Source organism: Phocoena sinus, chromosome 17, assembly GCF_008692025.1.
Source record: "Phocoena sinus isolate mPhoSin1 chromosome 17, mPhoSin1.pri, whole genome shotgun sequence".
Classification (NCBI taxonomy): domain Eukaryota; kingdom Metazoa; phylum Chordata; class Mammalia; order Artiodactyla; family Phocoenidae; genus Phocoena; species Phocoena sinus.
The window spans coordinates 58,616,980-58,639,953 of NC_045779.1; the positions used below are offsets into that span (position 1 = coordinate 58,616,980).

At 41.3% G+C, this 22,974-nt stretch overlaps 1 protein-coding gene across 1 annotated transcript in view; it reads right to left on the reverse strand.

The window, feature by feature from the left end:
• Positions 1-11,852: 11,852 nt before the first annotated feature.
• The window catches only part of EXT1 (exostosin glycosyltransferase 1), a 300,041-nt gene continuing 288,919 nt past the window's right edge, over positions 11,853-22,974 (reverse strand). Inside the window, 3 exon segments of the mRNA XM_032610228.1 lie at positions 11,853-12,406; positions 16,158-16,329; positions 18,991-19,151. Coding sequence (XP_032466119.1) covers positions 12,221-12,406; positions 16,158-16,329; positions 18,991-19,151 — 519 coding nt within the window. The 3' untranslated portion in view covers positions 11,853-12,220.

Genomic DNA, 22,974 nt, shown 5'->3' on the forward strand with positions numbered 1-22,974 from the left:
TTCTATTTTTAATGTTTTGAGGACCTATACTGTAGATTGAGGTCTGCAGCTGCGGTTGCCCACCATTTCAAGATAAAAGAATTGAGTGTAACGACCACTGTAAAAAAAAAGAAAAGAAAATTCGTAGAGCTATCACTGCAGCTATGCCAGCAGGTGTGAAAACCTTGCACTTTTTATGAAATATCTTTTTATCTCGTATTGAAAATGCAGCTTTTCTGTAGATGCAGGATTGCTATAAGAAAGGCATACCTATAGACTCAACACAATCTGAGAAAAAACAAAGTCATTACATGGTAACTTAAAGCAAAATGGAAGGCAAAGGATCTAAAGCTGGAGAATTTAACGCCAGCAAAGGATGGTTTTAGAAAGAGGTTTGGCTTAAAAAAAATATATCAAGACAGGAGATGCAGCTTCTGCCAACAGAGAGGTAGCAGACCAGTTCCCTGACGCCATGAAGAAAATCAGTGAGGAGAAAGGATATCTGCCTGAACAGGTTTTTAATGCAGACGAAAGTGCCTGTTCTGGAAAAAATGCCACAAAGGACATTGATTAGTAAGGAAGAGAAGTGAGCACCAGGGTTGAAGACAGGAAGGAATAAGAGAAGTCTACTGTTTTGTGCAAATGCAGTTGTGTTTATAATCAGGACTGCCCTTACTTATAAAGCTGCTAAAGCCCAAGTCTTGAAGGGAACAGGTAAACACCAGCTGTCACTCTTTTGGTTGAACAAGGCCTGGACGAGAAAACTTTTTCTGGGTTGGTTTCATCGATGTTTGTCCCTGAAGTCAGGAAGTACCTTGCCAGTAACAGATAGACTTCTAAAGTTCTTTTAATACTGGATAATGCAACTGGCTACCCAGAACCCCAGAACATGAGTTCAACACCGAAGATGTCGGAGTGGCCTACTTTGCCCCCAAACACTAGGTCTCTAATTCAGCCTCTACTTCGGGGGTCATAAGGAGCTTTGAGGCTCATTTCACACAGAACTCTATGGAAAAGATGGTCAACATTATGAAAGAGAACCGCGATAGGGAGAACATCATGCAGGTCTGGAAGGCTTACACCATTGAAGATGCCACAGTTACTATAGGAAAAGCTGTGAAAGCCATCAAACCTGAGATAATAGATTCCTGCCGGAGAAAACTGTGTCCAGATGTCGTGCATGACTTCACAGAATTTACAACAGAGCCAGTGGAGGAAGTCGGGAAAGAGGTTGTAGATGTGGCAAAGGGGGGTCGGGGGTGTGTAAAGGGTTTCAAGATATGGATCTTGGAGACATTCAAGAGCTAAGAGACACCACACCAGAGGAGTGAACAGAAGTCAACTTGGTGGGGATGGGCACTTCTGAACCAGCGCCAGATGATGAGGAAGAAGATGTAGAAGAAGCAAAGCGAGGAGACAAATGGACATTCAGACAATCCGGCAGAAGGGCTCTGGTCATTCAAGACTGCTTCTGACTTCTTTTATGACACGGACCCTCCCGTGATACGGCACTGAAATGCAATCAGATGGTGGAGGAAGGACTGGTATCATATAGAAATATTTTTAGTCAAATGGAAAAGTAAAAAAGTCAGACAGAAATTAGGACGTATTTCCATAGAGTTACACCGAGTGTGCCTGCCTCTCCTTTCTCCCCGTCTGCTCCTGAATCTCTTCCCCCTCTGCCACCACTGAGACAGCAAGACCAACCCCTTCTCTTCCTGCTTCTCCCCAGCCCGCCCACAGTGAAGAGACAAGGATGAAGACCTTTATGATGATCCACTTCTACTTCACAGGTAGTAAATAATGATCATACCATACAGTTAATAAACGTATTTGTTTGTGTGTGTCTGGATGTCTTCACGTGAAAATCTAACAACTGTTCGGCAAGGACTGTATGAGGTGCTTCTGCATCATCACCATCACTGCCTAAGTATCCACGTAGAACATATGTGCAACACTTGAAGTGTGTGTGTGTGTGTATATATATATATATATATATACTTTAAACAAAAAGAAAAACACTTACCTGTGATGATAGGCTGATACGTAGTTTCTCCAGTTTTGAGAGAGAAGCATACTGTATAGTAAGGTGATTCTCTGAAAGCCAAGTTATAAGGCAGTAAGAAAACGAACATATTAATTTTATATTAAATATCACTTACCTTATGTCTACGCAAGGATCTGCGGAGTTGCCTTGCGCTTGGTGGAGGTCCCATGAACCTGAGGGAGATTCTTCTTCACTTTCTTGTCTCGCCTCTAGCCTTTGGTTGGCCACTGCCATGCGCTCAGTGGAGGTTCAGTGGATCTTGAAGGGGGCTCTCTGTGTACTTCAGGAGGGATCTCTCTCAGCTTCCCTGCTTTTCCCTCCTACCTTCAGTGGGCCACTGCCTTGCACTGTTATGGTTCTCTACATCTCAGGAGGGAAGGGATTCTCTCGGTGTCCCTGCCCTTCCCTTAGGTATTGGTGGGCCACTACCTTCTACCCAGTGAAGATCCAGTGTGCCTTAAGGGGATTTCTCTCAATCCTTCTGTTCTGTATTCAGCATTCAGTTTCCTGCTACGTACAACCAGTGAGGATCTCATGGTAAAGCACTGGTAGATGGGCACAAATCAACACGTGACTGGGTCACCTAGGAGTTTGAACCCCTCATACCAGCCCACACATGGCCACTAAAAGTTTATGAGCAGCACACCTGGTTTCTCCTTACCCCACTCTCTGATGGAGTAACATCCTGGTGTTGCTAGAATGAAAGCAGCCATGGGATACTCTTCTTCTAGGAATGGATTATCTCTTCCTAAGATTTAGGTCATTTAACTTTCTTTGCATCTTCACCTCTCTGTCAGGCTTTAAATTACCATGATATTGTAGCTTATTGGACTTGTGCTCATTGCAAAGATGAGTGTGACAATCTTTTGCAACTTTCTACATCCTAACCAGAAATGGAAGTTAATTTTTCCATTTCAAAAGTCTTTAGAGCCAGATCTTTCCTACAGATTTTGAAAAGCACATGCTTTCCGCTACCCTCTGCATACTTTCTCTGGTAAGTGCAGTAGAATCAGATATGACCCTCAATTCCAGTGTTTTGCACTGAAACTTTTGCATTAGGAGCAAAGAAAATGCGACTCAAGGGAACTATTATTATTATTATTACTTACTCACTTACGTACTTTACTTTTCGCTGGGAATACATGCTGTTAGCCAAGCAGTCATCCTGAGCTGAACCAACCAAATCTTTGTGTTACGATGATGTCTTTCATACAGATCTAGGCTCTCGTTTTCCCTCTGTACATACTTCGGATGGAAGGTGTTTAGGTCCATGTCCCTTTGTAAGTAGTGCCCTTTCTACTCTTTTCTGTTAAACTGCTACTTATTTCTTAAGATCTCACTTAAATGCACATCTCCAATGAAGTCTCCCTCGAGATATGCTAAACAACTACTCTCCAACACATCTACCCTACCCTTGCTATATCGTTAGTGTGATCCTTACTGAAGTATATTATGCACATAATGCTAAAGGAAAGATGGTACCTCCTTTTTTTTTTTTGTAAGATTGTTTGATGTGGACCATTTAAAACTTTTTATTGAATTTGTTACAATATTGCTTCTGTTTTATGTTTTGGCTTTTTGGCCCTGAGGCCTGTGGGATCTTAGCTCCCAGACCAGGGATTGAACCCACACCCCCTGCATTGGGAGGCGAAGTCTTAACCACTGGACTGAAGGGGAAGTCCTGGTACCTCCTTCTTAAAAGTGCCAATACATGATCTGGAACTGGGTCTCAATGACCTGACGGGTACATAACTCCCCTGGAGTCAGGATAAAGGGTGGGATCAGCGTCATACAAATCATAGAACCTAAGAGGGAAAGAGGGCTGCGTTCCCCTAAAGAAAAGCAAGCTGATATGGAAGAGAAGACTCACCAGCTGCCAGGGAGAATGATACTTAAAATGCTTTTTACTAAAACTTAACTGATGTGGATATTGCCAGAAGGAAGAAGACAATATTTGAGAAGGAAGCTTTATTTTAACTTCCTGTTTCAACCTAAAGACAAGATATAAGGCACATGTCATCTACAACAAATTTTTCCAACATCCAACAAGAGGGCTGGTACCAATAAATTTGTCCCTCCAGAAGAATAATATTCAACTTTTTTTTTTAACCACTGAAGATTACCATTTGTTATTCTGCCTCCATGGACCCCATTTTTAAAAACATTTTAGCTGTCAAATTGCAATTATTGATTTTTTTCTAGATGGCTTTTTATTGGGTTAATTGAAATTTTCTTTCAGTAGCCGTTATCATATATTGAAATATCTTGTGAATATGCAGCAAACGTCTCTAAAATGTTTATAACATTTGACTTTGCCAATTTTATGTCTATGATTTATCCTAAAATAATGGTCATGGGTGTGAACGAAGATTTATCTTTAAGAATATACACCACAGCATGGATCACATTGATCAAATGATGTTTACAATATTTACCACATAATTGTAAGAAACTTAATACCTAAATATCCAACAGTTAGGAATTAGGTAAAAAAAAATATGGAATAGTCATTCAATGGAGTTCTATGCATCCATTACAATTTGATTATTTGAGATGATTTAATGCATAGAAATATGTTCACTATATATTAAATTTTTAAAAGCATGTTATGAAACAATGTGTATATATGGATCTTTGTGGAGCAGTTAAAATAGCCTCCAAGTCCCCTCTTCATAGTTTAACTTTTTTCATCTACTCGAAGATGGAATGATCTGGTCCTATCTGATTAAATATGAATTTTAAGTTTGTTTCACAAGTAAATTTAGCCAAGGAAACCAGGTTATTTGCAGTTCAGTTTGGAACAGAAATCCAAACTTGGCAAATAATTTACATATTGGCAAGAACATGTTTTCTTTCTTAATATAATTGAAGCCACCAGGAAAAAACCGATAATAATTGGCACCCAAACTTCATTTTTGTCCTGAGCTACCTCAACTATATTCCATTAAATAAGAATAAAAAAGATCCCTCAAAGTTCAGCCAGAAAATGAAAACTCAACTTTGCATAATTTGCACTGATGGATTGCCCAATCCTGAATGCTAGGATGATTTCATGATGATAGACATTAAAACATGACTGCAATTGAAAACAAGGGGTGCCTGTGACACTAGAAAAACAAGTTTGTTAGTATTAACATCCTACACATTAAGAATATTTCCTCTTTAACAGGCTAAGGAAAAGATTCCTAAAATAAACCATTTTGGAAAAATATTGACTAATAATAATAGCTAAGAGTTATATCCTTCTTATTATATACCGTGTGCTATTTTAAGAACGTCTTATTGATTAACTCACTTACTCCTCATGAGAACCCTATAAGGTATAGACCAGTACTATTCTGAGGAAATCAAGGCAGAGAGGAAAGGTAATTTCTGTAAGGTCACAGAACTACCAAGAGGCAGAATTAGGATTCAAACCCAGGTAGTTAGCTGTGTTCCAAAACTGAGACCTTACATAGCACACTTGGGCAGTTCATCTAAGTGAGATCAAAAGGAAATGAAAACCTTGAATCCACCGCAGGAGGGACGTGTCTTCACTGTATCCTCCAAAGCATAGTTGAGCCTCAAACAGTAGGCAACGTAGCCTAATTTGTTCCCCCTATGTTCTGAGTTCCTGCAAATCAGAGAGTCAGTACAGTGTTAGGGGAGACCAATGCAGAATGACTCAGGTGTCCACAAATAACTTCTGGTTTTCTCTTGTCATGAGTAGACCTGGTGGAAATGCTCAGATGATAAAGCAACACCATCTTTGATTTATCAAGTAGGTTTGCTCAAGGTATTTTTGCACCCCATGGCACGTGTTGAAACATCTGTGAGGCTGGGTTGGAACGAATTTAAAAGCTGCTTCTCATTTGTCCTCACACTTGGGAATGATTTTACACCATCATCCGTCACGTCGTGAGGCCAGATTGTACAAAGTAGCGCTGTCACAACCAAGTTCCAGTCTGGAACCTGGGACTTGGCAAACCTCTTTCTGAGCCTCCTCTGCTGACTGGCCTTAGACATGCCTTGTCTGACCTCAGCCTGACTTCTTTCTCTCTTGCTTGGGAGCAAGAAGTAGGAGTTTTTCATCGTCATTCCTTCCGATGCACATAGAACAGTGCTCTATTTACAGTAGTTGTTCAGAAAATATTTGTCAATTAATATTCTGAAGCCACCGTTTTAGCCACCATTCAGATGGACAACCTAAAATATTGAACATATAACCTGATTGATGTCTTAAAACAAATCAACACCCCCAAGCACAATTTGGCATTTGCTTCTCTGCAAATACGTGAAGCTGGTGACTGATATCCTTTCTCTAAAAATGTCCAAAGAAAGAGGGTGGAAGGAAGGGGAGGAGAGCCCCCAAAAGGAGGGAGGATAGAGTGGAATGAGGTTTATTACTGTCATAAAATCTTACTACAGCGGTCCTGAATCAGGGAGCTGCATTCACGCCTGGAGCCATTTGTAAATTCTTTTGAGAAATGCCAGTCTAATAAATGCTTTGCCAGCCAGTAATTCATCAGCCCTATGCAGCAGTTGAAACCAAAGGGGGTAATGGCCACAGCTGTCAGGCTCCAGATGCTCTGGGTCCTGGCCCGGCCACGTTGTCCCAGTGTCCATGTGGAGGAACATTGAGAACTGGGCATATCACCACTTTTCACCCTGGCCTGCTTGCAACAGTACCAGCTGCATGTGGCCTGGGAGCTGGTTGCTGCTGGCAGTACCATGTTCCCCAGGAGGCTGAGTGCTGGGCTGCAGCCAGGCTGCAAGAGCTGGACCTCCACCCAGCACACACGGTCCAACCTCATCTTCCAAACTCCCCCAGAATCTCCACACGAGCTTTGTGTTCCCCAGCACGTCGAATCCTCCTTAGAACTGACATCTTTCTGTAGTCAACAGAAAAGATGAAATGAAAACCACGCAGATGAAAAGTCATGCCATTTATTAATAATGTCTCTCTCTTTTTTTTCTTCTATAAATTGGAAGGAAAAATTCTTTGGTGACACTCTCTATAAAATAATCTATCTCGGATGGTAAAACCCAGACATAAAGTTACACAGGTCAGTGAAGTAAATCAAGATCTATGGCTTTGTATTTTCTCACAGGCTCTCTCTCACACACACACTTCAGGGCTTAATTGCACTAACTCATTAATTGTCTGTAACAAATGGGGAAAACACTTCAGAAAAGACCTGTGGTGACACTACAAAAACATTGGCAACATATTAGAAAACTGTCCCAAATGTACATCGTATACAAAATAAGGTATACTTTTTCTTTTCTTTACAACTTGCCACCTAAAATAGTTCCAGTTTTCCACATCTTTCTTCCACCCCTCAACATATCCTATACATATTTTTCTCTCAAAATAAATATACAAGGTTCATTACATGGTAACCAGGTCATCTGCATGGCCCTAATTTTAGTAATAATTACAACCAAAAGGAAAGGGATGTATTCCTATAAGAGAAGAACAGAGAACTATTGCAGAAATCAAACGGCCTCTGAGGCCTAAAAGGCAAATCATTACTAAAATAGAGTGACGGAAAGGCTAGCTTGACTTGATTTTAAACAAGGGTGAGACCCTGCTAATCTGCCGACTTTCTTGATGGTTCCCACTCGTTTCTTTCCCAGAGGATATTACAGCCTCCCTCATCTATTAAATTGGGCAAAATCTGGGTAGCTCATCTAGGCTCTTGATATGGAACATCCTGGAACTTTATATTAGTGACAACTACAGTCAATCCCTGCTAAGTAAAAATCATGGAAATAAAATCCTTTGATTTTTGGAAAGGGGGAAAAGGGGAGATGGTTTTCAGGAGTCACCTTTATTATCAAGAATATATTGTAGGGACTTCCCTTGTGGTCCAGTGGCTAAGACTCTGCACTCCCAATGTAGGGGGCCTGGGTTAGAGCCCTGGTCAGGCAACTGGATCCCACATGCTGCAACTAAGGTTCGCATGCCACAGCTAAAGACCCCGCATGCTGCAACTACAGATCCCGCAGGCCGCAACTAAGACCAGCACGGTCAAAAAAAAAAAAAAGACGATACTGTAAATAGCAGCTTTTCTAGCCACAGCTTCTGGACAGCGTTACTGAATTGACAGGTGAGACGGTGTTCTTAGGATGCTCGATCCCATTCTTTTAAAGTAGGATTGGAGTCAAGGAGTAATTGACTGTGTACTTGCTGAAGTTCTAAGACAGAAGGAGGCAAGTTCGGCACAGTCTGGTATTAATACTTATCCACTGAGAACTCAAGTCAGAACAACTATGTCCCCCTCAATCATGCCTGAGAGAACGAGGCCAGCAGCGAAAGCTTTCTTGGTTAAATCTGGCCAAGAATGACAAAGCCACCCGAAAGGTTCTTGTCCATCATCACTGCCAATGGAAACAAGGTAAAGGAATTCAGCAACTGAAGCCCTGTACTGGCTGTGCGTCAATGATCTTAACTATTAGAAGACAGGACATTTTAATTTGAGAGTTGATGGTAATAACGGGTCCTTTTTAAAACTGGAGCTCTCAGAGACCTAAGGGAACATAAGACACTTTCAGGTCTGGGAAGTTTGCCTCGGCTTTTGCATCCATAATTCAGCTGGTCCAGCAAGTCTTATTCAGATTCTAAGCTGGTGGGCTGCCTTCTCCTTACTCCCACTCTTTAAACAGGTTTGATTAATATTTCTTTACTTCTTAAATCAAGAGCTCTTTTTCCCCCCCAATAGTATCTAGATCTATTCACATTCATTCAGCTCACCCCTGATAAATAAAGTTCAGTAACCTTTATGAAAGGCTACCAGCATAATATCCCTTCAAGTACCCAGGTTTCCAGGATCGTTAAAGTAAAGGCTAACATAGCCTACTATAAATGAAAAACAAAAATCACTCCAAAATAAAAATGGAAGGAAGCAATTGAGATTGATCCTTCTTTGAGCACCATTTGGAACAAGAAAAAATTAATGTGTAATGCACATAAAATTCCACCTAGCAGATATTCCACTTCTTCTGAAGCATCCTATTGCAAAGTGTGCCAATATGATATGTCCAGGTAGGCCTACCTAGCTAGGTTGTCTTTTGTGACATGACTACAATGATTATTTCATGGATTTTTCTCTACAGCCTCAATTTTAGGTAGGCCTACCTAGCTAGGTTATCTTTTGTGACATGACTACAATGATTATTTCATGGATTTTTCTCTACAGCCTCAATTTTAGGTAGGCCTACCTAGCTAGGTTATCTTTTATGACATGACTACAATGATTATTTCATGGATTTTTCTCTACAGCCTCAATTTTGGGTCATTCTGTTGTTTTCAACAAAGGTGATATGGTTCATGTATATGTAAACTTGATTTGTATAAGCCATTTTGCATGAACACCTAAGTCGGCTTTAAAAAAATTATTTTTAAGATCATATGTCCTAATGTGGAGCTGGAAAAAGATATTGTGTGGAAATCATAAGTGGCCGAGTCCTCTATGGAGTTTCTGCATGAAATTCATTACATGGTTGGCGGGCACTGTAGTCTCTGGTCTTGGCTTCTTCCCAGTTCATGTTGGCTGACTTCGGGACTCCTGGTTACCATTGAAGTTGACTGAGATATAACTCCTGACGACCTACAGAGATGGCTATGATTTGTCAACTTGCTGTGAAATACAACTCTTGCCTAAGTGAATTAAAATTACATCTTACTGTTGGCCCTTGCTGATTTGCTAAGCATTGTTCTATTCCCAGATGTAGGTTCAAAATGGGACAAGAACATACTGGCCAGCATTCCAAAGAGATGTGCTCTGAGAATGACATAAAATAAAACCTTGGAGATTTCAAGTGGCTGAAAAGTATGTCAGACCCTGTTCTCATTTATAACTACCATTTTTTTCTTTTTTTTCCCACATAACATACATTGTTTGTGGAGAATATGCCCTCTGAGTTTTGCGACAGTAAATCGGACAAAACAGTTCCCTGAATCCATTCATGTGACTGACTGGTACAATGAAGGACACAGATCTGCAAGCCAAGACGACAACATGAGTTGCAAGTCGGCTTGGGGGTCATTTAACAAAAACATCACATTCATTTTTGCAAAGGAGAAAGATACAAGAATAATTTGGCACACCTAAATAATTAAATACAAACTTGCAAAGGCCAGATGAATAAGGATTAACTGCTAACCTTTTAAGTTGCTGAGTGTTGCAACTTAAAACAGCATGAAACCTATTTGGGCATTTTATAGAAGGAAACGAGTGCAAGCACCATGGACCTAAGAATTATTTTTCAATAAATACTTAAGAGATAGTCATATCCACTTAGCAGAAAATGTCACATGTATGAGAGTGGGCTAAGGCTGGGTCAAATTGGATAAGAGAGAGATTTAGGGAGCTCTTCTGAGTCACCAGGCTGCAGAGAAAAGCCCGTCTTTCATTGAAGTTCATTGCCTGTGCACCACTCACAACATAGAATCAGGACACGTGGGCTCTGGTCCTTGCTGTCACTAGGTAGCATATCGAGTCACCTCTCCAGTGCTCAAAGCTCTCTCCCTCCTTGCATTCTCTTTGAAAGTTCCTTTCTCACTTCCAGATGTCTATAAAACAAGGACGAGTCAAAGTCTCCTGGATTTACGGTTTCCACTGACCTAAGCCAGGCACTTGAACATAATTCTGTGATGAGACTTTCTTCTAACCCAATGCTGGAAACACATTTATGAGATGCATGAGAGTTTAGGGGCAAAAAAAAAAAAAAAAAAGAAAAAATTAAAGTGCTTCTTGTTTATTCAGCATAAGAGGACCCAATAATGTCTTTCGCTTCTTTATTCTCTCTTGCCTCTTCCAAGTAGAAGCAAGCGTCTAATCTCAGAAGTCTCCATCTTTTATAATGGAGTTAAGGGATATATATATTTTTTCAGTTTGTAATTGTAATTTTATAATGATCAGAAGCTCAAAGCAGCATTTCCAGGGATAGAAATATTCTTTTTAACAAGAAGCACGACTAAACTGCAGATTCTACAGATTTAAAAATTAAAATGAAATAAAACAGTATTCACATTTGTTTCTGATTATTTTGTTTGCCAGATTCTCGTTCAAAACACTGTTTGGCTAAAAGTGGTATCAGGGTCCCAACGGTGAGATACACCCTCTGTTTACTTCTCAGCAATCCTCAAGTTCAATGGTGGGAATTTCAACATTATTACTTCTTCTTCAATAGAGAAGCTTCTGAAACGAGGTTTTCACAGCCATGAAAAGAGCTTGTCTTGTGACTCCTGCCGAGCCAACGATATACTCATTCTTCCTTTGCCTTGAAACCAAAGCCTCTCCCCAGCCCTAAGCAGATGTGTGTCAGTGGTTGAATGTGTAATCTAACCCACCCCCGTGGAAAGCACTAGGTTACTATTGTGGGTCAATACTTCCATCTCACTAATATGCTGGTGGATTGTTTGCATGGTTCCTTGTGTAAACTGAACATTTCTTAATTACACTAGCGTTTTCTTGGTACTAACTTCCCGCAAGCCTGCAATGAAAAAGATGATCATCTTTATCTCGACATAAAGTTTTCAGTTAGAACTGTCTACCTGGAGGTCATTATACTTCTTCTCATGCGAGCAACATTTTAGAGATAAAAGTTCAAGTGGATCTGCAAATTTAAAAATGGAAAACAATTTGCTCTGGCAAAGCTGAGTCATGAACTTGTCTTAGTTATGCTTGGCTATTTCTTGACATGGGGTAGAGTGACTTATGGTTTTTTCCATGAAGTCCGAGCTTTTCGAAACTGCAGGGCACCCCGCGTGACCGACGGCAATGCTGTCTGTGAAAGAGGAGCAGCAGCTTTGAAATATCCACAACCAACACAATTTTGATTAAAGAAAGAACTCTGGTTTTTAATAGTTTTGATCATTAAAAAAGTTTAAACCTGCATAGCAATCATTTCAAAAATAATTATTTAATGTTCCATAATTAAACTGTACACAACCTAGTCTTGGGACATAGAAGCCAGTGAGGTGAGTCTGGGGCAGTCCTGTGCAGTCCCACGAGTCAGGAGTAGAGTTTCCATTGGCCTTTTTATTTTCCTTTATATTCTTTTTTTTGTCACTTTGATCATCTTAGTTTATTTGGATACTTGGCACAATCTAGCTCCGCTGCTGAGCGGATGTGCACGGGGAAGAGAGAGCCGCTGACCCCATCCTCTGGCCCTTCTTGCTCCCCTCCCCCGACTCGGCCAGGTTCCTCAAAGTCGCTCGATGTCTCGGTATTTCTTCCGCAGAATAGAGACCTGGTCTTTAAAGAGGACGGGGTCGAGCCTCATCTGAGAGTGGATCAGCGGCATGTAGCCAAACCAGCTGGCAAACGTATTCATGCAGCTCTGTCGCTGGGCAAAGTGGTCAGGGTCAGCCCAGCGGGAAGCCCGAGAGGTCTGGGGAAAGGGAGAGAAAGAAGGAAGACGATGAGACAGGCGCCAGGTGAGATGGACACACGGCCGAAAACGAAGTCAGGCTTAACGGGCACGCAGTAGGGCTCAGGGTCTGGCCTGGCCACCACGCGGCCCCATCCACGTGCCTGGTGAAGACGCAAGCATGGATCCGGATTTTCAGCCTCGCCAGAAGATTTTCCCGAGACCTGCCACGTTTCCCAATGCCCCAAACATACAAAGATCCATAGGGACTGACACATTCTCTGGTCCATGAAACTGCTGTGGTCACTAAACATAAAACTTTTCTTTGCACTTGGGAGCAAATGCGATGACTAATAATGTATTTATGGTTTCACAGATAATTTTCTGAACCCCCCCTGTTAATTTGGTTGATTCTGGGTAAGTAGAAAGATGGCTGCCGTCTCTTCAGCTCTCCATGTTGACCCTAAGGTTGGTTAAATATTTTTAGACCATTTAAATGACTGACATTGATTTAAAAGAATGCCTTAAGTGACTTGAGTGCTGAAATTTAAATAGATCAACTAAGCATAATGTCTTTAAAATCGTGTTTTTATGAAACAAGGAAAAGGTGGGCTGCCCAATTATGTCGAAAAAACCCCATAAACTCATTTATGTCAATAGGCCACTGTTGAATGGTGTATATATGTGTGTGTGTGTGTGTGTGTGTGTGTGTGTGTGTGTGTGTGTGTGTGTGTGTAATGTGTTTGCATCCTCATGCATTGTTAGAAAATACTTTCATAGGAAGGTACATTTTGCTGTGAGAATCACTGAGTCACTTTAAAACCACAAGTGTCAACATGCTTGAAAGAAAGCATCGAAGGTAAATACAAATGTCAAGTTATCTCGGAGCAGCAGAACAACAAACAAAACACTATTTGTAAAGTGTTTTCATGAGCTCATTTGAGCTTTGCAGCAACCTGGTCGAGTTATCTACCCAGGTAATAACATCTCCGCCGTACAGATGAGGAAGCAGGTTCAAGGAAGTTAAAATTGTTTGTTCAGGGCTAGAAAGGGGCAGAACTCAGGTTTCATTCTTTACCTTTTGTACCAGAGGAACTCTGCTTGGTAAATCAGAGAGAGCATCAAATTAAGCTGACCAGTTGAGTCCATATCAGAGCCGGAAGTCCCAAAGGTACCTCCATTTTTCTCCTAATTTGGGATGAGCTTGCAGGCCATTTCTGATTGGCCCACTCATTCCCAAAGGGCTAGACCCACTACATCCCGGTGAGTGCTCACATCCTCAAAGGGAAACACTGTCAAGAGCCTAAGCTCATTCTTATTCTCTTACAAATGAAAAAAAAAAAAAAGAGTCCAAGTGAATCATTCAAGTCTCTTTTTTGCCTCTTGATTTTAACATTTATTTTGGGTCAACCAACATATTACAGAAGATATCTTTCCTGTGTTATAAAGGCATAATTTTAGAACACGATATCCATTTACTTCACCAGTCACACAAACATTCAATAAACTAGTGTATATGATGGGAGGAAGGGGGCAAATATAGCACATATCTAGCTAGATACGTCTAGTTAGACCTAAGCCTAAATTTAGATTTGTTCCAAAAGGTGTGTAAAGTCACTAGAAATATTGGTTTGGTAGAATTAGGCAAATCTATGAAAAGAGTAAAAAACCAACCCCTAAGAAACTATACGTTATGAGTTCCACCCCTAATTTGTGTATAACCTCAGGGGAGTCCAGAGGACTCTGAGTTAACAATATTAAAGGAATGGTGTATCTTTAAATGAGATAATAAATATGAATATGCATGGGTACTCAATACATTTTGCTTGAATATGAAAAGTCTTTCAGTCTTAAAAATGACAAATTCTTGTAAATCCTCTCGCCTGTCCTTTTAGTAGTTAGAGGGAAACAGAATTTTCTACTAGATTCTTTGCTTTGTCCAGTACCTAGTACCTAGACCAATGCCTGATAACCTGTACATATTTGGTAAATATTAAATTATTAAATTTTATAAACTTAAAATCCTGTAAATTTTTTGCTTTTACTAAATTCAGTGAATGAAAAACCATCAATTGTGTTAACATGAGGCCTGGTTACATTTCCTCTGCAAAAGCTGGATTTATATGTGATTTTCAGTAACTGTTAGAACAAGGTACATGGAAAACCCCCCAAACTGAACTGATATAACTACATAAGTATGTCCTTTTAGGTTGACTCAAATCCTGCTGGATTCTCCATGATTTAACTTGGGTAGATCTAAATGGTCTAATGGTTTTTGATTTCGTACATAGAGTACTGAGCTCTGTCCAAGATGAATAAAAGGACCCTGAGGTGTAGAAGAATAAATAGTGGAAGAAACAGAGGTCGGGATTCAATTCCAAGTTGTCTCTAATCCTGGGTGACTTCTGGCAATATGCTTAAATTCTCTGGGTCCTAGTTTTCTTACTTGTAAAAAGAGAAAGCTTATATTTTGCTGAAAGTATCTTTAGTAGTAATCGTTTGTGACGCAACACTGTATTTTACTTTGGCAAACGCTTTCATACGTCTGACCTCGACGCTGTGAGGTAGATTTCACCATTTCCATTTTAAAGACGAGACAATTGAGTTTTGGAAGGTAACTGACTTGCCTACAGCAAGGAAGTGCTGGCTCTAGAACTGAAAACCAAGTACTATGACCCCTCATCTGCCTCCACAATGCGCATCGACTTAAGAGCAGCCATGAGGAGGCTGTGTTGAGAGCATTACTAGCCACTCAATAAAACACCTAAAATAAACTTGCATAAATTCTCTTTAGGTCTTTAACTCTGGAGAAGAGACGTCTTTCTTATGCCACCTGGTAGGTCACAGGAGCGCTTTTATTTTTTTATACAACTTTTATTGAAGTATAACTGTTGTGTTAGTTTCCGGTGTACAGCAAAGTGCTTCAGTTATACAGATATATATTCTTTTTTAGATTCTTTTCCATTATAGGTTATTACAAGATACTGAGTATTCTTCACTGTGCTAGACAGTAGGTCCTTGTTGTTTATCTATTTTATATATAGTAGTGTGTATCTGTTAAACCTAAACTCCTAATTTATCTCTCCCCACACCCACTATCCCCTTTGGTAACCACAGTTTGTTTTCTATGGCTGTGAGTCTACTTCTGTTTTGTAAATAAGTTCATTTGTATCATTTTTTAAGATTCCACATATCAGCAATATTATATATTTGTCTTTCTCTGTCTGACTTACTTCACTTAGTATGATAATCCCTAGGTCCATCCATGTTGCTGCAAATGGCATTATTTCATTCATTTTCATGGCTAATATTCCATTGCATATATATATATAAAATGTCACATCTTCTTTATCCATTCATCTGTCGATGGACACTTAGGTTGCTTGCATGTCTTGGCTTTTGTAAACAGTGCTGCTATGAATATTGGGGTACATGGGTATTTTCGATTTAGAGTTTTCTCTGGAGTTATGCCCAGGAATGAGACTGCTGGATCATATGGTAACTCTATTTTTAGTTTTTTAAGGAACCTCCATACTTTTCTCCATAGTGGCTGCACCAATTTAGACAGCTTTTATACTCTTGACATAAAGATACTCTTGACTTACATCTTCCCAATTACCCACGTCCAAACATACACTCCCTCAGAGCTTTTGCATGTGGTTTGTTTCCTGATATCTTCTCATTATGCTTCCTAGAGGAACAGTGAGTCCTCATTACCTCAGACTGAGTCACCAGTGAGCAAAGCAAGGGGGGAGAGTTCTCCTTCTCTTACCTGTCCCATCATTGTCTCCTTATACTGTTTCTTCTGGGTCACTTTGATCGGAGGCAATTTTGTCACAGCAGACACCAGGAAATTCATGAGTATGTCCTCACAGTTGGCCAGCTGGTCCACCATGTTCTTCAGGCTGGCTGGCAGGTAATGGGTGTAAAGGTAGTGATAATATCTGTACAAACCAAAGACAGGTTTCAGCAGGGGCCATCATTATAAAATAACAGGTGGTCTTCTTTGTCAGAGACCACATATTCATTCTCTGAATCCCTAAACATATCATGGTTGATGATGATGAAGACAATTGTCATTTATATGGTATATACTATATACCAGGTAATGTTCTAAAGTACTTTACAAGAAATGCCTCATCTAATCCTTAGAAGAAACCTATGACGTAGGTACTGCAGATAAGGAAACAAGGCACAGAGAAACACACAGATGGAGCTATTGCTTGCCCAGGCTAACTTTAATATCAGGCTGGTTGGTTAGAAACCGAATACTTAGATGTCAGGAGAAGTTACTTACATATGATCCACATATCATTACAAGTTGAGTTACAATTTTAATTATTGGTTTATTCAGAACTGTATTCAATGCTATCCCATGACTCTGAGTCCAACAGTATAACTGCCATTTTTTCTGGCCTGTAAGCCATGTGTCTCAACACTGTTAGAGCAAAACCCCACTCAATTTGGTGGTCAGTCATTATGGAGAACCCACAATTTATTTGAATTATTTCTCACCCTAGTATTTTTTTTTGGAGGAATATATAGCATATGTTTATTGGAAAAATCATTTGAATGAATTTGATTCACTGAATGGTGGTGGTGGGAAGAAAGAGGTGGAGTCTTGAGATCAAAATTCAGTCACCCTAAATGCTTACACCTTGTGCATTTCCAACTCCATCCTTGAGATGACAGGATTCTCTATTTTTTTACTAAAAAAGACCAGGTTAAGATTGGTGTGTTCACCTTACTAAGGAGGGGATTTCAATAATGATTGAGTCAGGAACATCAGCCTTCTACACTCATGAATTTGGCCATCTTACCTGAGTCTCCTAGCTTTAAAGACCAAATCTATGCAAACAGCTCCCAAATTTATATCTCCATCCCTGACTTTTTCAACACACTCTTTTAAATGTCCTTACATGCCCAAGACTGAACTCCTGTATTTTCCCTAATACCTATTCCATCTACGCCTTTCCCCAACTCTGTTGATGGCTTACTACTCTATACTTCTAGCTCTTCAGGTCAAAAACCCTGAGTCATCAAACCCTGTACCCAAACTGTCAGGACATCATGCTGGAGCATCTTCAAAATATGCCCACAATCTGATCACTACCTTCCCACATCTGTTGCTCACTTCCTGACCCAGGCTCCATCATCTCTTGCCTAGATAATGTCAGTCACCTCCTAATAAGTCTCCCTGCTTCTCCCATGGCCCCCTTCTAGTCTATCTTCACCACAGCCTTCACAGTAGATGCCTAAAACATAAGAAGGATTGCTCTGCTCACACCCCTGCACCGGCTCCCCACGTAACTTAGAAGACTGTCAAGTCCTCATGATGGAAAGCAGGGTCCTGCATCCGGGATCCCATGACCTCTCTCACCTGCTTGCCCCTCACTCCACTCTGGTCACATCGGTCTTCTGGATATTCCTCCAGCATCCTGTCTCAGGGCATCCTTTCACACTGTTCCCCATGCCAGAGCACTCCTCCTACAGGTGTTCTCCTGGCTGACTTCCTTTCTCCTTTCAAGTCTCCACTCAAATCTCATCCGTTCAGTGAGGATCACCCCCAACCTGCCCCTTCTCCACCTTTGCCCTGCTCTGCTTTGTCTTATCTCCTAAGAGATATATATTTTAATTTATTTATTTTTATTTTATTTATTTTTGGGTGTGTTGGGTCTTCGTTGCTGCACGCGGGCTTTCTCTAGTTGCAGCGAGCGGGGGCTACTCTTCATTGAGGAGCACGGGCTCTAGGCACACACGCTTCAGTAGTTGTGGCACGTGGGCTTCGGTAGTTGTGGTTCGTGGGCTCTAGAGCGCAGGCTCAGTAGTTGCAGTGCATGGGCTTAGTTGCTCCACTCCATGTGGGATCTTCCCGGACCAGGGCTCAAACCCGTGTCCCCTGCATGGGCAGGCGGATTTTTTTTTTTTTTTTTTTTTTGCGGTACGCGGGTCTCTCACTGTTGTGGCCTCTCCCGTTGCGGAGCACAGGCTCCAGATGCGCAGGCTCAGCGGCCATGGCTCACGGGCCCGGCCACTCTGCAACATGTGGGATCTTCCCGGACCGGGGCACGAACCCGCGTCCCCTGCGTCGGCAGGCGGACTCTCAACCACTGTGCCACCAGGGAAGCCCGGCAGGCAGATTCTTAACCACTGCGCCACCAGGGAAGCCTCTCTCTTAATATATTATAGAATTATTATGTATATTGCTTCTCCCCTTGTTAGAATACAAAAGCTGTATGGGCAGATAATTTTTTTCTTATTTTACTCAGCGGTAAATCCTAAGCACCTAGAAGAGTGCTGGAGGTGCTCAATTAAGCGTTTACTTTGTTGTTCTTCTACATATTCAGTTTCTCAATACACCCTGAGTACGTCTCCACACCTCAGAGTCGCTGAAGATGCTGCTCTACCATAGTTTCTAAAGATGCCATAAGCCAAGAGGTTTTACTGATTTCAAAGATACACGTTGGCCACATCAACAGAATTGAAATGGGGATTTTCCAAACTAATTTCCATTAAGGTTGTTAACAAGATTTGGCCCAAGTTCCCATCTCTGCAGCAGCCAGAAACTCATATAAAAAGCAATATAAGTCGTCCAAACTCCTCACTTGTGGTAAAGAGCAGCTCCCGTCAACACCATGGAGTAGTCGTTCGTCCACTTGGACGTGTAGCCCCACCGCTCTTTTGAGTTGTCCCAGAAATGGCTGCGTGCAGGGTACCCTACAATCCTCTCGGGGAAGCTCTGCCACACGGTGAACGCAAAATCCACCTGCAGGCAGAACACAAGCCAAACAAGCAATCAACGGTGTTAACAAATGTCAACAAAACATCACCTTCCCCCTGCTAATTCGTAATGTGAAATCCCGGGACTGTTGCGAAACATTAATTCCATGTCTTCATCAGCAAATTAAACTGACTGCTTGACATTTGGCCCCGTAATTATGCACTAAATTTTAATGTTTTCTGTTAAAGAAACTTCAGATTAGTTTGGAAGTGAAAGAAGGAAAAAAAATACATTGGTGGATATGTCCTTTAGAAATCCAGTCTACTCAAGCTAAAAAGTCAAAAAATCAGTTGCTCCCCCCCCCGCCAACCTCCAAAAGATAAGTGACCACTGAGTGATGGCAGGCATAAATGCATCTGTTTTATAAACAGGAGCAGGTTTTCTATATACATCTACAGTATGAATATAGAGCATACATCATCACCAGCACACAGCAAAGCCAGAGTGACTAAAATCAAAGCATCCACTTAAAAGCCAGAGAAAAGATGTTTAAAAAGCACACGGGTTCTAACAGGCATACAAAGCAGATATCATCAAGAACAGTCATTCAGGCCTCTCAGGTGTGAAGATGCTCAGTGCGAGGACATTTAGAAAACACATCCACATTGAAGAATCACTAGGAATAAGTGCGGACAGGCCAAGATTATTTTTAAAGGAAATGCAGTGAAATGACCTCCTAGTGCTCAAAATAACCCAAAGCAAGTACTTCTGAACCTGCTACAAACTAACATGAGAAATTAACAAATAGTCTGTTTTCAAATGTATAAACTCACTTTTGACTTTCTATGATTCTTTGATGAATGACACACAAAACAACATACAGAAAGTAAAAACAAAACAACCCCCCCCAAAAAAACCCCAGTAACAGCAAACCATCATATAATGGTCATAATTGTGTAATGCTTATAATACAACAGGCATGGCTGTAAGAACTTACATATTTTAACTCATTTCATCCTCACAGTAGCCCTGTGAAGTAGGTAATTTTAGTGTCCAGTTTACAGAGAGGGAAGCTAAGGATATGGAGGTTCAAATAACTTTTCTGAGTTAGTAAGTGGCAGAGACAAGATTTGAACCCAAGCCATCTGGTTTCAGATTTGGTGTGTACTGTTATCATGGCTTCCCTTCTTGCTCTGTGGCTACAGTGTTGAAAACAATTTATCTTATACAGGTTACACATGCACCCAACAACCTTTGCCCTATCTCTTCTTGACAAGCAAGGCATACGGAATTTTCATTTATTCCACAGATATTTCAAGTCTTGGCACTGTGATGGTGGCTGGGTGGCTGAGTGATGTTGGCGAGTCCAGTTCCTGACCTCCCAGGGGTTCAAAAGCAGAGCAAATAACTGTGCACAACAGCCCAAAGGTGGAAACAACCCAAGCGCCATCAACTCATCAATAAATAAACCAAACATGGTATATCCATTCACTGGAATATTACTCAGCTGTAGAAAGGAATGAAGCACTGATGCGTATGCATGCCACGACATGGACAGACCTTGAAAACACTATGCTGAGTGAAAGAAGCCACACACAAAAGGCCCCACATTGTATGATTCCACTTACAAGAAGTGTCCAGAATACACAAATCCATAGACATGGAAAACAGATTGGTGGTTCCAAAGGATAGGGACTGACTGATTAATGGATACAGGGTTTCCTTTTAGGGTAATGAAAACGTTTCAGAATGAAGTAGAGGTAATAAGCATGCAACACTCTGAAGGTGTTAAACGCCACTGAATCCTACATTTGAAGATGGTTAATTTTATGCTACGTGAATTTTACCTCAATTACAAGACAAAAGCAAACAAGCCTAGATCAGTATTTCCCAAGCTTTCACCATAGGCATAACCATCATCGCTCCTTTTCCCACATTCCCACCACATATTCGATAACTTAGTTAATATTTTTCTTTAAATAGCATACTCTTTTTTTTTTTAAGCCTCATCCTAGGTAAACATGTCAGTGAAATCCTAGGTTTGGGAAACACTGGCCTGGGTGATCTGTAAGGGTCCTTTTATCTCTGAATTCTTGGGGCTTAGTTAGAAGACATGATTTTTGTAAACAGCCATGAATTTAAATTTTTATGGAGATTTAGTTTGGTGCCCTGACTCAAGATAAGAAAGCCTTAACAATATAGCTTTTTCCCCAAAGCTATAATACCTGGGGGGGAAAAAAGAAGGGTGTTGGGACACACATTAAGGAAGCGTGGTGGGGTAAGGGGCGTCTCAAAGTTAAAAGATAGCAGGGGAGTGTGTCCAGTTTTTTTTTGCCAAAAAACTGAAAGCAGGTCATGATAACCTGCACATCATCACTGGCATTCAATACTAATGGTGCCAACTGATGGGACAGTACATTATGCAGGCCGTCGTCAAAGAATCAGCCTGGCTGTCAGCACTCTGGCGTTTTCCATTATCCTCTAAAAAGGAGACGCATACACCGATGGGGCGTTTTCATCACATGAATTCCTTACTATCTCAAAGCCATTTCAAGTCATTTCAAAGCAACTCAAAAGTAAATTCTAATAAAACTATGATTCTTGTGATAGTTCTGCTTTCACACAGCTCATTAACACATCAAAGGAGGCAAAGGTCAGCTTACGGCCTCTTAAAAACTAACATCGGTTTTCTTTTGAGAATTTGAAGCAACCCAGATAAATGTAAATAACTATAAACCAACTCTATCTAATACCCTTTATAGGACACCGTTTAAAAATCTATCCTTAATACTACAGAGAGGCATTTAAACAAGCTAAGAATCCTTAGAGAGGAAATAAAATGAACCAACATCTATTCATCTAAAAAAAAAGAGAAACCCTTGTCCTCCACGATGTCAGGCAACACGACTGCTCCACTGTTCAGCCAGAAAAGTAAACAAACCAGACGGCCAGCCTCTTAAATTTCCATCTCATGCTCAACCCATGCTGACTTCTAATTGCTCCACATACAGCACAAGTTCTTCCCAGCATGCACTGAGAGGCTGGAATTGCTATTCTTTGAAAAGCAATTCACCAGCACGTGGCTACATCACAGCAGCTGAAAGTTGTTTCACCGTGGGACAGAGAGAAACAAATCCGAGTGTGAGATCAATTGCTCTGTGCCCAGCGGAAGATGAGAGATCAATCAATACTTCAGGTCATAGGGTAACGATTCAGGTATATGCTGTAGTCTTGACTATACGTTTCACATGGCAACGTGCTGCCTTTCCTCTGTTTGCTCTCCGAGATCCACTCTCGGCTCTTCTTGCCATGCCCTACGCCTGAGACAATGGAACTCTGCGGACTGCATAACCTGGTCCTCCTTGCCAGCTGGTCACTGATTGGGGTAGGTCAATGCGCGTTGCTAGCAGGAAAATGGAGGTGGGACAGAGAGAGGACAGTATTTCTCCCCTGCTTCCCACCCCAGCTTTGGCCCCAGAGTTCCAGTAGGTGCCACACCCCTCGATGGTCATAGCTCGTGTAGGGCAGCCTCTTCTCCCTAGTTCCGCCTCTCAGGGACACCAGAAACACTGTTTCCTTCCTTCACTCCTTCAGGCCTAGACGTAGGAGCTGCTTCCAGCTCGTGCCACTCCCCAGGTGCCTCTCCCTGTCCTGTGTCGTCCTTTAACCCCACTCACCTCCCTAAGTCGTACTAAAACCCTTCATTTGAGTCACCTGATTTGAATTGTTTGCTGCCAGGACTCTGGCGGCTACAGGCAGGAACTGTGCAATCAAAGTACCTGGCAGAGACCAGAACAAAGACATCCCTCAATAAATACCTGTTGAATGAATTTGTTCCGGGGATGCCAGCCTCCCTTGCAGGAAGCAG